The sequence below is a fragment of the Pseudochaenichthys georgianus genome, chromosome 24 (genome assembly GCF_902827115.2).
Source record: "Pseudochaenichthys georgianus chromosome 24, fPseGeo1.2, whole genome shotgun sequence".
NCBI lineage: Eukaryota > Metazoa > Chordata > Actinopteri > Perciformes > Channichthyidae > Pseudochaenichthys > Pseudochaenichthys georgianus.
In genome coordinates this window covers 13674927-13691392 of record NC_047526.1, presented here as the reverse complement: position 1 = coordinate 13691392, position 16466 = coordinate 13674927, and the positions used below count along the sequence as shown (strand labels likewise).

Here is a 16466-nt window from a genome sequence, read left to right as displayed (position 1 = left end):
GGACCTCCTTCTTTGTGAAGCTGTCATCATCTGTAGAGAAAAGTGGAAAATATTGGATGTCTCACGACAGACTTGGGTTAAGATGTCAGCTTCTTAGACAAAACAGGTGGCGGGCACTTAGCCGCTTTCCACTTGTAAAAAGAGTTAAATAGCGTTTCCAGTCTGGCGTCTCTGAATGCTTGAACGGGTGTTTAATTTCAGCGACGCATGATGGAAAAAATATATGTATGTTAATGTAATGGGTCAGGATTTTCACATTAGTACATTGGTACCATATTGATTTTCACATTTTGAGCAGGTTTAAAAACAGCCAGGGAGGCGTGCTGCACCAGTAATGACGTGTCAGAAGTCTATAAATGGACCACACACACAAAAATAAAATGGGTTTCTAGAAATATAAATCTATACACATCTCAATCATGTGACATTCATAGCATTGAAGTCCAAGTCATTAAACCTATTGTACTTTTGTATTCACTTTTTAATTAAGCCCGAGAGACCCTGGTTCCGGGGCCTCCTGCAATATCTTACAGAAAACAGTGTCTGAGGGCATGTTCATTTAATAAACTATGAATGTTTTATATCCATGTAACAGAAAGAAACTGATCTAACTGATCATTTTTTTTTTTTAAAAACCCACAATGCTAACGCTGAGCCTCTGAATTAGCAACGAGCGAAAAATGCTAACAGATGACTGCACCGAAATTCACTCACAAAACCTTATTATTTATCTTTGCTGCACATCTCAACCCATCGTTTCACATTGTGAGGGGACACAGAATCGATGGTTGCCCTCATTATCACTCAATCATACGAACTCTCGGAGATAATAACAAGAACACACAACAAAACATATGGAGCTAGTTAGCTGAAAACGGCAAAATGGCTCACCTGTGTGGTTGTCTGGTCAAAAGTGGTCTTCAATGGCATTAAAATGATAAAAACGATGCTGAAATTAATCCATAGGTTAATCCAATGTGTCTGTGTCACTTTGAATGATTTATGATAATCCATGAGCAATACATCTGCTTTTCGGTTTTGAGATGTCAGACCTAGAGACAGCTTCACTCTGGAGCAAAACTGAATGCGCGAAGACGCCATATTTTTTTTAACATGAGTGTGTGCGTGGAGATTCCCCTTCGATTCTATTGGCTCTAATGGTCAGAAAGAGATGTCACATGTCAAAATCGAAGAAGGGGGGCCAGAGATAAGGAAAATCCACCCAAATGGCCCCAGAAGAGGTTATTTTTTGCTAAATGTGTCTAAAAAAGGTCAAATATCACTTGTTTTGCATCAATCTTGATACAGGGTACTTATTATATGTTGTACTTTGGATTCCTAAAGCTTTTAGTCTACTAACCCATCATCCAAGGGTAGTTTTCACTATAAGCACAAAATATCTTTTGGACGGACACTATAATTTACAGTTTTTTTTACCATGTTGAATCTGAATTTTCTTTAAAATAAAAAACATCTATATTGATTCTGACTTTTCTACATCCAACTCACAGGTTTATCATTACTTTTAGAAAAAAGATTATTAACTTAACCCTTTTAGAAGGGAAGATATGGTCATTTGTTCTGGGAATGTCATTTTCGAGCCTGAGACCTGAAAAACAGGCTCAGGGCTTAACAGGTTAAGTCTTCATCTGACCTGACTGGGATCGACATAACCATTATTACCTCTGAGCCTTCTATGCATAGGCGGCGCGTGAGGCTCAGGTTTGGGAAGGCTAAATAACTTTTTTTTACCTGGCGCTGCCCGCCTCCGGCGTCTATAGAAAAGAGATCAACTCAGTGAAAGCACCGCCTGCTGACCAATCAGATCTCAGTGTGCGGAGTTTAAATCAATCAAGTCATATCACAGGATAAAGGAAATGCAGTTTAAACTGCCGAATGCAGGGAAGACGCTGACGTGTCGCACTTTATCATTCATATAATATCATAATATATCACATTTCCTTATCTGAGTCAGCTTCTCGAGCCGTATCTGGCCGTGCATCACCTACATTGTCACATACTGTATGCAGAAGTATTATTTTAAGCAACACATTAAGTTGACTAAACACTCAAATGTAATTAAAGTCAGATCCACTTGTGTCTTAGATGGGGCAGTGATATCATAAAACTGTTGTACGCTTTCAAACACTCGGTAGTTATTTTTTAACCAGTTGTTCTATATTCACCTTGCAGGTGCAACTATGTGGCTTGTATCCTGGATTATATATTGGATCATGGATGTTTAAAGTTCATATTTGTACAATATTAGTTTACTTTTCATTAATGAAGTATGATGCTGCGCTGTCCCTATTTGTGATTGGTCAAATGTTGCTAACCCCGCCCCTTTCACGTGAACGGCTCTCAGCTGGTGAGAGAAACCCTGGCTTGATTTACCAAGTTGATATTAACCAGTGTCGTAGGACCGCTTAGCGAGATCTCGTTTGTTAGGGTTAGTTAAGATAACTTAAACATATGCAGGGTATGTTGAACTGGCTTCGTAGTACAGGGCACAGGTGGCTGCATAGCAGCGCTAATGTCAAAGACACAAACATTATACATTATATATTTATTTTACCAGGATGCAGTGACACAAATATTAGCCTTCCCTAGCCTACAGCACCCGCCGCCCCTGCTTCTATGTAATACCTGCTTTCAACAAAAACATGGTTTCTAGCCGTGTAATAATACAGACTTTGAGTGCCTCTGATTCTCTTGGAACATGAGGTGAGAAAAAGCATAATGACTATGGCCTTTTTCCAGGCTATATAGGAGTATTACATTAATTGTAACAAAGGCACAATGAGCTAAATCTTAAGGACAGAACGGCATGATTATATTAATATCATATTATATATAGCATATTATTCGGACAGTTAATCCCTGTAATAATAATAATGCTTTTTTTTAGAAATTGTTTACTGATCATAAGTGGCATCAGAAGATTTAAAATGTTAACAGACCACAGCAGTAAAAACACACTGTACACTGAAATAACTGTGCAGTAAATCTTTTTGTACTTCTTATGAAGCTTGTCTTAAAATAGCACAGAGGGGATTCTGTGAACTGTAATGTCATAACTGCAGCACTGAATGTACATTTCAACCTCCTGTGAACTGTGACCAGCCAGAGGTGTAACCCACCGTGTATGCTTACAGTGAATATTTCTATTTTGTGTATCCAGAAGTTTTTCCATTTCTCTACACATTTAAAGTCTGCAGCATTTGATTTGTCCAGACTTTATTAAAACCTGAGAGAGGATGACCGCTTGTCACCCCCTGTCCCTCCTGCCTGTTTTAATGAGGAAGTCACCACAGACTTTCTCCTCTCCTCTCTACACACAAACACAAAGAACAAGAGAGAACCGCATGACATCCTGTCACACTGTTACAGCGGCCAAAGGATGCTCCCATGGCTGTCTTTGTTTATTCCCTGCCTCCTCTGAGCCTGTGCTTACATTTGCCTCCACTTTGTTCAACTTGTGCCGATAGTTTCCTCGCAAGCGTGTGTGTGCATACACATCTGACCCGGGGACCAGAGGGTGTAGAGTTTGGAGTGTGCGGTGAACAACTGTGCTTTCTACCACTCCAGGTCTTTTCTTGCATGTCTATTGGAGGAGGCAACAAAGGCCCACACGGCGTCCTTGAGGGGCACGAGTCCCTGACTCTCCCTTTCGCCTTTGTCTTTTATGTCATCCTCAGGCTCAGCCCAGGTTGACAGCAGTGCTGAGGCTCAAGTAGCTCAGCTCAGCAGATTGGAGAAATAAAGCGTCCTCATCATTGACTATTCTCTTGTGCTGCATAGTGCCAGAGCTCACTTACAGACTCAAATCAGGACAGATACATATTTAAAGGGTCTCGAGGATTTCTGATGCCTTCCATGAGCTGATTTCTGGGAGTAGGCACAGAAACGTCTCCATAACCGAATATGGTGGATATTGGGAGAGGTATGTTTTAGAGACTGTTTAGAATTACTGTACGCCTAGACCTGAGCTAGATTAGGTAGCACATGAGATCTGTTGTCTTTTATCCGTGTAAAGAATCCTTTTTTCAGAAGTTTGCATCTTGATTGGTGGTCTGATAATGTTCATGACATTTCGTATCTTAAAGTTTGACATTTAGCCACCATGGCTTTTTGAAATGATCTGACCAGTGTTTAAGATGATGGTGTTTAAACGATTGGCTTTGGGAAAGTGGTTACTTTCTCGCTTTGTTTTGTCCAACAAATAGGACGTGTGTTGCGTCCCTTGCTAGCTTATTGTGTGAACACAAAACAATATTTTCGCAAAAAATATGAACGTTCAAATACAAGTAATAGTAATACTCAATTTCTTTATGGTGATGAAAAAGGCATAACAAGACATTTCTTTTAAAACCCTTAACCATCACCCGAGTATTACAGGTAATTACAAATATTAAATGAATTATTTTGATTTAAACCTTTATATCTTAAATATTGAATACATTTACACAAAGGGTTGTTACGCGGGCAGCAAAGAACTTGTCAATGATTTTCCAAAGATCTTTAGAATTTTACATCCATTTAATTTGAAAATGTTTATATATTCTGAAAGAAATAAAATGTAAAAAAAATGGTATTAATGAGCACATCAAAAGAGCGGACATTAATTATTTGTTTTTAAATCTTTGTTAGCAAGGAATTGTTTGATGAAAACATATTCAAGCACTTATATAGAGTAGTACAACAAAATATACAAACACTAAGGTATACGTGTGGTATTAAGGTGTAATTATTTTTAAGAAATGTATCGAAATATGGAGACTCAAACATTTTATTAAATAGAAATCCAATTACTTTGCCCTTGTTATTATTGATATTATTATTATAATTATATATATATATATATAATAATAAAAACATATCAATTCACAATATTTAAAATGTTCCATAATACCTGCTCCTATGTAACTATGAAAACAGGATTGCATAAGTGGCCTTTTTATACTGACTAAATAAATACTACTTTTATATTAAGTTGGGAATTACATAAAAGCCACAAGGAGCCCATTTTATTCATATATATATATATATATATATATATATCATTTATATCTGTTTTAATGCACTATTAGCAAGCTACCTCACAAAATCCTTCAGGAATAGTTTTCACTCCAAGTTGTTTAGATGGTGAAGGGATCTTATGACCTGATTTCAAAAATGCCGTAGCTGCACAGGGAAAGAGAAATCAAAAATATCAGTCAGCCAAGGCATTCTAAGAATTCCTTGGCATCAGAGCTGCCTTTTGCGCTTGTTATACTTTGGACCTGAGGTTGCAGAATAGAGAGATTTAGTTATCCAACAACTTGTTCTGATCGTGAACTTTTGACCATCTCTCCGCCGGCAGAATGGCTGCAGTCAGAAACTGAGAAACCATTTAAAGTGTTAGTCTTATCAAAGTCAGCAGGGGAGAGCAGCTTTTTCCACATATCCATCCGTCTGCTACTCGGATCATCTCTACATCTTTTTGATATTTGATAATATCGGATCATTAATTCAATCTAATTCTGCATGTTGCACCACTTCCTATGGGGAATATCCCTCCTGAAAGACATTGTATATTCTTTATTATGGGGCTTCGTTTTTTCTGTGAAAATGTTTTGCTTGGAACAATTTCTTTTGTTTGCATTCACTATGAATAATGCTTTTGGCCTGCTCTACTTATTCTGTTGCAAGTTCCTCCCTGACATAGAATTTCTCTGTGTCCCTGTGTATCTAAATACTGATGTGCAGAGAAGCCTCATTTGATCTGACTCCCTCAGGTCAATCTGTGTCAGTCCTGCAACAGTGCTGCGTCTGCTGAGTTCTAAGTTAAAGTAGGCCTTTTTTGCAAAATGCAACCCACATTAATAACAAGTAATTGGAAGTAACTTTTCGTAAAAGTAAAATTATTTTCTTTCGCTAACAAATGTCAGTTTAACAAACAGTTTGAGTTGAATGTTACATATGTTTTAAACGGTTTATTTATCTGTGTCCTGCTGTGATTGTTTTATTGGCATTGTCAATCATTCATTTTTGTCATTTTAATCATGTCGTAAATATATACCATGAGATAAACACACTTAGAATAATATAAAGTATATCTAATTCATATTTATATTTAAGTTGTAATGCTTTTTTTTTTAAAGCATTTATTGCTAAAACATGATCATTAAAGACACTTACATTTAAGAAATGGTGATGGATGGTTTGATTATTTGAATTCATTGGCATCATTTGAAGTTGATTTTAATTTTTCATAGAATGCAACACATTTCTTGAAAATATGAATAATAGAAAACGCTTTATGGCTTTTTCGTGTATTTTTGCTATTCAGATAACAAGTCATTTATTTTCATTATCATATGCGTTGTGGAAGAAGATCCTGCTTTATATCAGTTAAAAATGGTCTCTTCCAAGCTACAAAAAAGCATTATGGCAGAGTTGTATATTGAATTATTGATCAGCTAGCAGTTTGTTCTGGGTAATTAAGCTGTGAGTGTTGGTGGGAATTGATTGTTGAAAGTTTAAAAGAGAAAAAGAAGGTCAGGATGAACACATCGGCACCCTTTCTGCTGTGCAACATAGAATAGCATCCAGTCGGATACATTTGTCGACTCTGTTTATTTGTGCTGTCGAGAAGATTTATCAGAAAACAAGAATTAGAAGAGAAATTGTTTGCGAAATTGCTGTTTTTAGCTTAATTCACTATACACGGTACTTCACAGGGTGAATCCTCCTTGTACTTGCTCTGATGCAATTAAACAAATATTGTTGAACCTTTTCCTAATTTCTTTTATTTTTTATATCATAATAATAATAATAGTTTTGACTATAGTTTTATATTTTAGAAACCATTGAAGAGATATTCTCAGCAAAGGAAAAATAAAATTCAAAGCGGGTTCATTGTAACAAAGGCACGGAACATTTCACTGTGTTTAGCTTTAAAATAGATATGTTAGTTTGCCCTTGACTTGTTCACATATAGACACAGCAGCTCTGGCAAGTAAAACAATACGAAAAATCATACTAGATTATAAAAAGTATATCTCAAAGGTAATATTTTATATCAACACAAAATGGTGGTTAACAGTAACACACATGTAAAACCCTAAAATGGCTTTTATCCGTTCAGCAACCAATGGTTTGCCGCATCTCCCTTTTCCAGCAGCCTATCAAAGCTCAGCGGGCTACTTGCCACACCTAACAGTAGGGGAAGCATGGTGCGTGCTGATTGGTAGCTGGAAATAGCGCCCTGGGACCCCATTGGCCACGGTGCTCAGATGTTTGACAGTAGAGTTACTAGGCTGAACAGCAGAGTTTGCACTGGTTTCAAACCCCCTATGCAGTGTGTCAACCAATCATAAAGAGCCACAGTGGGGCATTATAACAATAGTGAACGGCTTAGGGTCAGGAAACTACCATTGCACATTTCATCACTGTTTTCAGTCCACAGCAATACTCTCTAATTCCTATCTAAATCCCATGAAACAGGCCTTACCAGTATTGTATCCGTCGGTTGCAGAACTTGGCGGTCCTCAAGAGATTCTTTCTTCACTAGTATTGAGACGTTTGGTGTTTCAAAGTCGCTGGGGTCCCATTGAACATGGCTGTGCCTCCCCACACTCCGTGCCAAACCCGAAAATGAGGACGTCATGTGCAGTTTCATGGTCCCCGGGGTTGATGAGTTGTTCTAGGGCGCTCACCGACACACCCCCTAAGAAGCCATAATTAGCTTTTCCATCGGGCATTCAGGTCGGCCTTCACGGCTCCGAGGGAGGCGGCCATTGTTTGCTGACAAGTGGAGGTCCCTTGTCTCCCCCTCACTTTTTCTATTCTCGGGGCAAATGGATGGTATGCGGTGTGGCTGATTGGAGGTGAGAGCCATATCGGTCGCTGGAGATTCACTAATGCAAACTCAAAACTACTGTGTATTCACTATTCACAGTCCATGGCCACACAGTAATCAGATAAGTGGCCAACTGACAAGCAGCATTGGAGTGGAATGTGGAGAGCGGAGAGAGATGGATGAAAGACAAGCCAAATGCCCAGCTCTTTTTGCCTGTGTGTGTCTCACTCCCACATCGCAGCCATGCATCCAGCCAAACTACAGCAGTACTTATTGCCCAAAATTGCCTCTATTATTTTTCTCCCCATTTGGAATTCAGCATGTTTAATAACCAGGTTTGCTTTCTGGCCATTAATTCCTCCGCGTGATAACTCTGAAGGATGCGCCACTCAGAGAAAAGGCTTTTATCAAAGCGCGCTTCTGAATTGCACCTTATTTGCCGTGTGTCTTTACACTTTATAATTTTAGCTACCGAATTAATTCAGAGCTGAGCCTCCAGTGTCGGGAGAATGGAAGGAGCTAAATGAGTGCATATTCCAGAAAAATAGAGGGGCAAGTGTCATCCCAGGTTAATTAAATCCCTGCTTTGAGTCTGGCATGAACACAGACCTCTTTCAGGATGATGAAGACAAAGTCCTTTCTTTCAGCTCGGGTGTTGCCGATATAATCACAAGTCTAATGGCTACAGTATACCGCTGTGTAAATCACATATCGCTGCCCACACACACACACACACACACATGCACATCTTACTTGTTACACGTAACTGACAACAAATGAGTCTGCTTTGCTATGCTAAAGCAAGAACTGTGAAGGTAGTGTCACGTTTTGAGAAAAATAAATCTGCTGATCAAAAAAGGATTTGCCACCTTTCTTAGTCATTTTGCCTCTCACACCGCGGCTGGTGTTTATCTCTCCCCAGCATGAAATATGTGCCTTGTATCCAAATGCCAAATGCATGTTTACTATACCTCCCAGCCTGCAGTCTCTGTTAACCCTAGGAGCGTATGGAGGCTGGCTCACTCGCTGTGTTCCGCACCATCAAGTCTGTCGCTTATTATTTGAATCTCGTAGTGCTTTCTTTTAGTGGAATTCCCCCCCCCCGAAGCAACGCTACAGTAAGGCCAGGCCTAACATGATGCGACTACACCACATACAAAAAACTAAGCGTGTTCGTTGGCCTTCGACAGCACATCGGTTTGCTCCGAGCATGTTTTCTCTGATTACGCTCCGTCCCTGTTTTTCAATTATTTTCCCTTTTTCTTTTCAGAGAGTAACGCGAGGGCGGGTGCTGGGTATTTTTCTAAGAGAGCGAGAGGCGGGTGTTGGGATTTGGGGATGAGCAGTTGTTTTCTCATTGAGCGACATTTGAAGGTCTACTTTTCGCCGAGTAGGGCACTTGTGAGAAGCCAAATCATTTTATTTCAGTATGAATAATGCATTGACAGTGTCTCTGTTTTCAGCCCACATTTCTTTTAGGCGCTTTTTAATCTCATTCAGCTTCCCTTCATTGAAGTTCTATTGCTGCAGTGTAAAGTCAAATGCAGCTAAACAAGTGTCTTTTCTCACAATAATCCTAGTATTTATCTCATTCCAAGTTCTATGGTATCCACTGGGTATTGCAAATGCCTCTAAAGAGTATAGAATATGAGAGCTAACTATTTCCTTTTTTTGCATGCGCCCTTTTCTGCTACATTTGTACATCTCATTATGCCTTTTCTCAAGTGTTCAATTTAATCTGTTCATTTAACTTCTTCTCTCTCATGTGAATACATATTGTGTTCTACAATCTGCATTTTTCCACATTTTGTTCTGTTTCTCCGTTGTCATGCTATTTGCTCATGTTTGTACAGTATGGAACCGATACAATTTCTAAACCCAAATGTGGCGTTGTCTGTTTCTTTTTCTTGTTCTACAGAGATGTTGAAGGAGTTGAACCAACAGCGCAGAGCGAAAGAGTTTACAGACCTGAAAATTATTGTTGAAGGCAAAGAGTTTGAAGTCCACCAAAATGTTCTAGCTTCCTGCAGCTTGTATTTCAAGGACCTGGTGAAAAGGTTTGCCTCCGCTTTCCCTCCCACCAGCTGTTGATCCAATCTGTTCTTTTCATAGGGCGCATTTGTGTCGCTTTTTCTTTTTTTCCCCTTCCCCTCTCTCTCTTGCAGGTGTGTGAAGACTTTGGTTCCTAACACAGGGCCAGCAGCCATTCCTTCCTCTTCCCGCTCAAATGAATGTATCTAAAAATGGAGAAAAAGGTCAACCCTCGTCATTACCTTTCCTCCCCATGTAGGGCAATTTAACCACATTTCCATTTGAATGAGCAGTGACCATGTTCCATGACTGGGGATGTTTTGAAACTCACCAAAGGGCCAAAACAAAAGAATCATGCATTTGACACTTAGGGTGGTCATTTTCCAAAGCCACACTGTCTTTTGTGGGCAGAGGGATTTTTGTCTCCCTAGCTACTACACAGCTACCTTTATTTTTCTGTTATTAATCCTTGAGTTTTTGCTGCAAAAAATGCCTTTTCATATTTATATTGGTAAGTCTAATAAAAAATAGACATTTCAGAGTTAAAAACAAAGGACAAAACAAAAGCACATCCGAGACAGCTTACCGAACCACCACTTTCACAGGTTAACACCATCCTTCACTAATAAGTATTCATTTGAAGTGGATCTAAGTATTCCCCTAGTATTCTGCCCTTCAGACTCCATATATGTGTGTGTGTGTGTGTGTGTGTGTGTGTGTGTGTGTGTGTGTGTGTGTGTGTGTGTGGTGTGTGTGTTGTGTGTGTGTGTGTGTGTGTGTGTGTGTGTGTGTGTGTGTGTGTGTGTGTGTGTGTGTGTGTGTGTGTGTGTGTGTGTGTGTGTGTGTGTGTGTGTGTGTGTGTGTGTGTGTGTGTTGTGTGTGTGTGATGTGTGTGTGTGTGTGTGTGTGTGTGTGTGTGTGTGTGTGTGTGTGTGTGTGTGTGTGTGTCGTCTGTGCGCGCCCCTCTGTCTTTTTCCTTTGCCTTGTTTTCCTGGTTGGGCCTCCCCTCGTTCCCTCTTGTGCTCCTCCTTCCTTCCCCTCCTTGCCGGTGTTTTTCGGGTTGATTGAAAGTTGTTTTGACGCCTTGGTGTTGTTTGTGTGTGTGAGTGTGTGTTTGTTCTTGCTTGCATGACTAGGGATGAAGCGTCGAGCAAATACAAACAGAAAAGACACTAGAGGGAAGTCGGAATGCCTTAGGGAAGTTTGTCTCTTTGCCTCCACTGCAAGCTCATCATAGAGCTGAGAGCTGCTTATCAGTCGGTGCGGCCTCCTCACTCACCAGCGATACACTTGTTTCCCCCTGAATGGGAATGGAGTGAGGTAGACCAGAGAGAGAACAGAGGTAGAAAAGCCACGTCTGTACTAGGGCCACTCATCTCATGATAGCTACACTCGTTCACACACCATGAATAAAAAAGAGACAGTCTTATTTTAACCTTGACAATAGCAGAGAAGCTTCCTGAGGGACTGAAGTGACTTTGGAGAGAACTGAAGCCCCCATGCTGGTCAGCCTGTCAATCAGATTGTCTCCTCTGCTCCTCTTATCCATGACGAAGCCAAATCATTTATGCATAAGACAGTGGCTCCTGGAAGACACCGGGGCTCCCAAAGGAGCGACTGAATTTACATCAAGCTCGTCCTTACGCCTGCTGCTGCTGCTGCTGCTGCTGCCTAAATTAATAGATTGTTCTTGTTTCATTTGACAGTTTAATGCCGCAAATTCCCATTAATTGGCTAATTAATAGTAAAAACTACTCTGATATATTGTCATTACACTGTCATTTTTTACCAGATAATGTCTAAAATAGAGATCTTCTCATTTGACTGGAGAATATCTAATTAACTTGTTCCACTAATTGTTTATTTTGTAAGACGTCTTTGGTTTGATGTAGTGAAGTCCGGATCATCAGCATTATGCTAACACGACACCGTGAACTGTGGCTGCCGTTGATTCCTCAAGGCATGTGGCACCTTGACTTTATGGAAATTAGAGCTGTGTCAGAAGAGGACTGCGGTGAAAAGTTGACACGGGAAGGGTATCCATGGAGCAAAAACAAATGACTAAAAGGGTAGAGCAGGCACAGATTATAGAGATGGAGAGAAGGGGCATTTGCAGCCAGTCAGAATGTAGCAGGCTCGGTCAGAGAGGAGCACATAGAGCCCAAGGCCTGTCTGCCATTGAGTTACAGCCTCCCATGTGCAGCTCGGGTCACTGTCTCAGTGCAACTGCAATTATGCTGAGGCAACACGTGGCCTGCTCGCTACTGTCCACATCGTTATGAGGTAAAACAAGAGAGAGCGAGGTACTTCATCTCCCTAGATGCTCTGCTCCCCACCCGTCTCATTCAGGAGGCATTCACTGCCTTTCAGACCCCTGTCAGCTCGCTATAAACCACCTCGGTGTGTGTGTGTGTGTGTGTGTGTGTGTGTGTGTGTGTGTGTGTGTGTGTGTGTGTGTGTGTGTGTGTGTGTGTGTGTGTGTGTGTGTGTGTGTGTGTGTGTGTGTGTGTGTGTGTGTGTGTGTGTGTGTGTGTGTGTGTGTGTGTGTGTGTGTGTGTGTGTGTGTGTGTGTGTGTGTGTGTGTGTGTGTGTGTGTGTGTGTGTGTGTGTGTGTGGCACTCAAGGACGTAATTCTTGTGTTATCCAGGCAGGCTGCCATTACTTAGATACTGGAGGGTGAGGGAGTTCACTTCACAGTTATATGTCTTGGCGTACACACACACACCCACAAACCAAGCCAATGGCTCGTTTAAGAAATTAAAGGCTTGATAAGCAAAGACCTAGGATGTTGCGATGCAAAGTCATTGTGAAAATATTGCTTGATATTCCTTTGACTCCATGTTCTCAACAAAATTCTGAGATGTTTCCATTTTGCTCCACGCTTCTGCATAAAGCGTTAAGGCCCACCTTACAGTAGGTGTTCATTCAACATGCCGTCTTACCCCACGATAGTTGAAGGATATAATGCTGCTTCAGAACGTGCGCGCACGTCTGCCCTCGCCCCCCAACCAAAAACCTATTACCCTACACTTTTAAGGGCCGATTCACGATGCAGGGAGACGGATCATCTCCGGTTATTCCATGTTATACCCCTCAGGATTTTCCAATGAGTGTGCTCTGCAGGCATTTAATTTATGGCCACTGCATCTCCTGCACTACTGTAATGTAAAAAGCTCCAGAGTCTTTGAGCAGCCTTGACACATGGAACCGTGCCATTTGTTTCTCTCCCCTTCTCCCCCGTCTGTCGACCCATGAGGGCTCTATGTGAGTCAGAGAGTATTATGACCATGAGATGGGTAGAGAGCTGTGTTAAAGCCCATTAGAGTGTCGGCCCTGTTTGAACATTGAGTGCTCCGTTCAGCCTGAGGGGGAGCCAGGACACTGGAATATTCCCCTTATATTTCAATTAGCAACAATGTATTTAAAGAGATAGTCCACTCATTTCAAGCCATATAGACAGACCGGGCGATTCTTTGTCCAAGTGAGGAGATAGACCAACATGCTGTTACATCATTCTGTACAATAGAGGTGAATCCACTCATTAGTGCACGAATGTTCACCGCATTGAACAATGGCAGTGTTATTTAACCAGTAACAATGAGCCTCATGCAAGAACATTTTGGCGTTATCATATATCTCTTACTTTTTGTGATCAGAAGTCTGACTCTAAACTGTAAATTGCTGTTTTGCTCGTTCGTACAGTAGGTGCGCTTCTTTGAGATTTGATCATTAGCATGTTCCGACTTTCATTCACAAAGATGTTACCCAAGAGTAACAATTAGAATGTCACACTGCACAGCTTCACATCCTGCTGTCAGAAATCAGCAGATAACTAATTAGGCACTGACAGATTTCAACAGCATATCATCACAAATAATTGTCAGGCCCCGATTTGCTGAACTGAATAATCATTTTGCACTTTTTGGATTTTGGTGACTTCAAAAAGACATATTCCAATCATCAAAGCATCATAAATAATTGTATTATTATACTCTAAGGAAGACATATCTGTCGTTGACTCTTTTGAAAGAACGGATTATTTTAGGATTTCATTTAAAAAAAAAAAAAAAATTAGGAGAACAGTTGTGAATGTGACAAGTGCTCTTAGTTGTTTGTATGTTCGTATACTTGTTTTGCGAGAGGATCAATGTCTGGATAATTCAAAGAATACCTTATCCATTTCCCACACAGACAGAGGTTTAGGCTTTTCATCTCCCCACCTGTCCTTTTTGTCCTTCAGAGCACAAACAGCTCGTTCCAAATATAAACACTGTGTCCTCAATACCACAAAACAAACACAAGCAAACCATAAATCCCAACACTGATAAAGCTACAGCATTATTGTTTATTTTTATAATGTATTCCTGATTTATGTTGTGACAGAGCATGTAAATGCAAGCCATTTTTAGCTCAGACGGTGTAGACTTTTCATTTGAATAAGCTTCTATCTGAAACGTATCTTGGCAGCGTACTGTATGTACTTCCACAGAATAGATGGTCTTGTAGGGAAAAGCTAAATGTATTCCCTGTAAAGTGTGTGTGTGTGTGTGTGTGGTGTGTGTGTGTGTGTGTGTGTGTGTGTGTGTGTGTGTGTGTGTGTGTGTGTGGTGTGTGTGTGTGTGTGTGTGTGTGTGTGTGTGTGTGTGTGTGTGTGTGTGTGTGTGTCCTCCTCCCTCTCCGCCTTTGCTCACCACCGTTTTGACGGTCTGCTGGGTTTAAGACTTTCTCTTGAATAAGTGGTGCATTTTTCACAAACAAATGTCTTTGCCTGAGTGTGCCCATCTTTTTCCCCCTCCTCGCCCTACAGTATCTCTCCGCCTCTGTCTCTCCTGTCCTCCCTGCCGCCCGCTTTCACGATTTAAATTCAAGTCCGCAATCAGACGCAGCATAAATATCCACCTCTTTTAAGAAGCTCTGGGAAAGTCATTTCCATAACATAAGTGCTCAGACAAAACAAACTGCCACTCGAGCCGGTTCCTATTGCACTAATTGAGCAGGTTGATGAGCATGCTCTTCTTTTATTTTTAGCTCTGCCCCCCGCCCTCTTTTCTTCCCCACCTCCCTCCATCACTTTAACCCTGAACGACCCCTTCCCTTCTTTCTGTCTTACCACCTGCCCCCACTGCAGGGCTTTGTGCAGAAAAAGGGCAATAACACTATGTGGCTTTTTGCTTTGCAGGAGGAAAATGAGTAACTACTTTGGTTTTTCCAGCCAATGTCCATCCAGAGACAAATGCCATTGTCTTTTTCATTTTATTTTTGGATGTCCTTCTCCCCTCTCACCTCCTGAGTACGCTTTAAATGACGACTAATGTCTCAGTTCATACACTACAGGCGACTGATGATTATTGCAGCGGGGACAAAGGCTTTGTTTAGGTGTGATGGTGGATTTTTTTTTCGGGGGTGGGCAGGGATATCTCTTATTTAAAAGACCAAGGCACAGTCATGGAACAACCCAAACCCTCCCTCGGAAGGATGGCTGCTGGCTCCCTGTGGAAGAACCGTCTCGCCCTGCCTCCCTCCCTTTTACTTCCTTCTCATCGCCCCCCCCACCCCCAAACTGTCTTTTCTCATCTTCACTATAACCATTTCCTCTACCTGTCTCATCTTGTTTGTTTTGCTGTCTGTGTCCCACTAAAAGCTGACTGTTTGTCATGATTTCTACTCTGACAAACTGGCTCCAACAGAAAAGGAAAAAAGACAAACACACACATACACACAGAAACAGGCCATGACTGACACAAGCAAACAGCCTCCATCCATCTTAATGTAGGCTACTTTTCATATTGTTGATGCCCGTAGCCGCAGGAGGAGAGACGTAGTAGTGGGGGAATTCGTTCATTGATTCCATTTATTTTGCCCTTGAGTGGATTATTGTTTCACATGGGACATTAGACATGGGTGGTGAGGTGTTATTCAACGCTCTCATACCTCTCTGGGGGGATCCTGCATGTGAACTAATCTCTGCCATTTGATCCCGGTGAAGTCACAGCGTGGCTGAAATCCTCCTCGCACATCTCAGGGTCTGCATTACGCAGGGATATCATATTCTATTTAATTTGCTCATCCAAGCCCTCCCCGGCGCCTCTTACACCACGCCAGTAGGAGTGGATACTCTGCTCCTGATACCCAGCACGCACACGGCAGCAGTGTAAGCTCACAAAGAGCGAGAGGGCCCAGCACCACATGCTTTAACCAACATACCTTACATTCTGTCTTATGTCCCTGTACGAACTGTGCCGTCACTTTCTTTCTCTCTGTTTTCCGTCTAATAGCTCATAATGTACCCTGCCATGTATGCATGTTCACCACTTCAAAACTATGCATACATGAAAACCCACATGTGATACGCATGCCTGTTGAAAGCAAGCAATAACTTGTGTTTGCCTAATCCTTGTTCAGAGAGTTAATTTTGTTTCAGATGCAGCAATATAGTCTGCTAGCCCCCATAGAAACATAGAAAGCATCCAAAGTTCTGTTTCTGTCCCTTTTCTCAATTTACGTTATCTTATCGTGTAATGATTCTCTTATTTCTTTCTTCCCACCTCTTGTACTGGCCCAGGTGTGTTTTGGTTGTTGTATGTAGCATATC

The 16466-nt window shown here is 41.2% G+C and overlaps 1 protein-coding gene across 3 annotated transcripts in view; it reads left to right on the top strand.

Annotated features, from left to right (window-relative positions):
* LOC117440395 (kelch-like protein 29) overlaps positions 1-16466 on the top strand; it is a 220478-nt gene that overhangs the window by 134380 nt on the left and 69632 nt on the right. For all 3 annotated transcript variants that reach the window (XM_034076733.1, XM_034076731.1, XM_034076732.1), the window contains one exon: positions 9762-9900. In XM_034076733.1, the coding sequence (XP_033932624.1) occupies positions 9762-9900 (139 nt within the window). The remainder of the gene's footprint in view (positions 1-9761; positions 9901-16466) is intronic.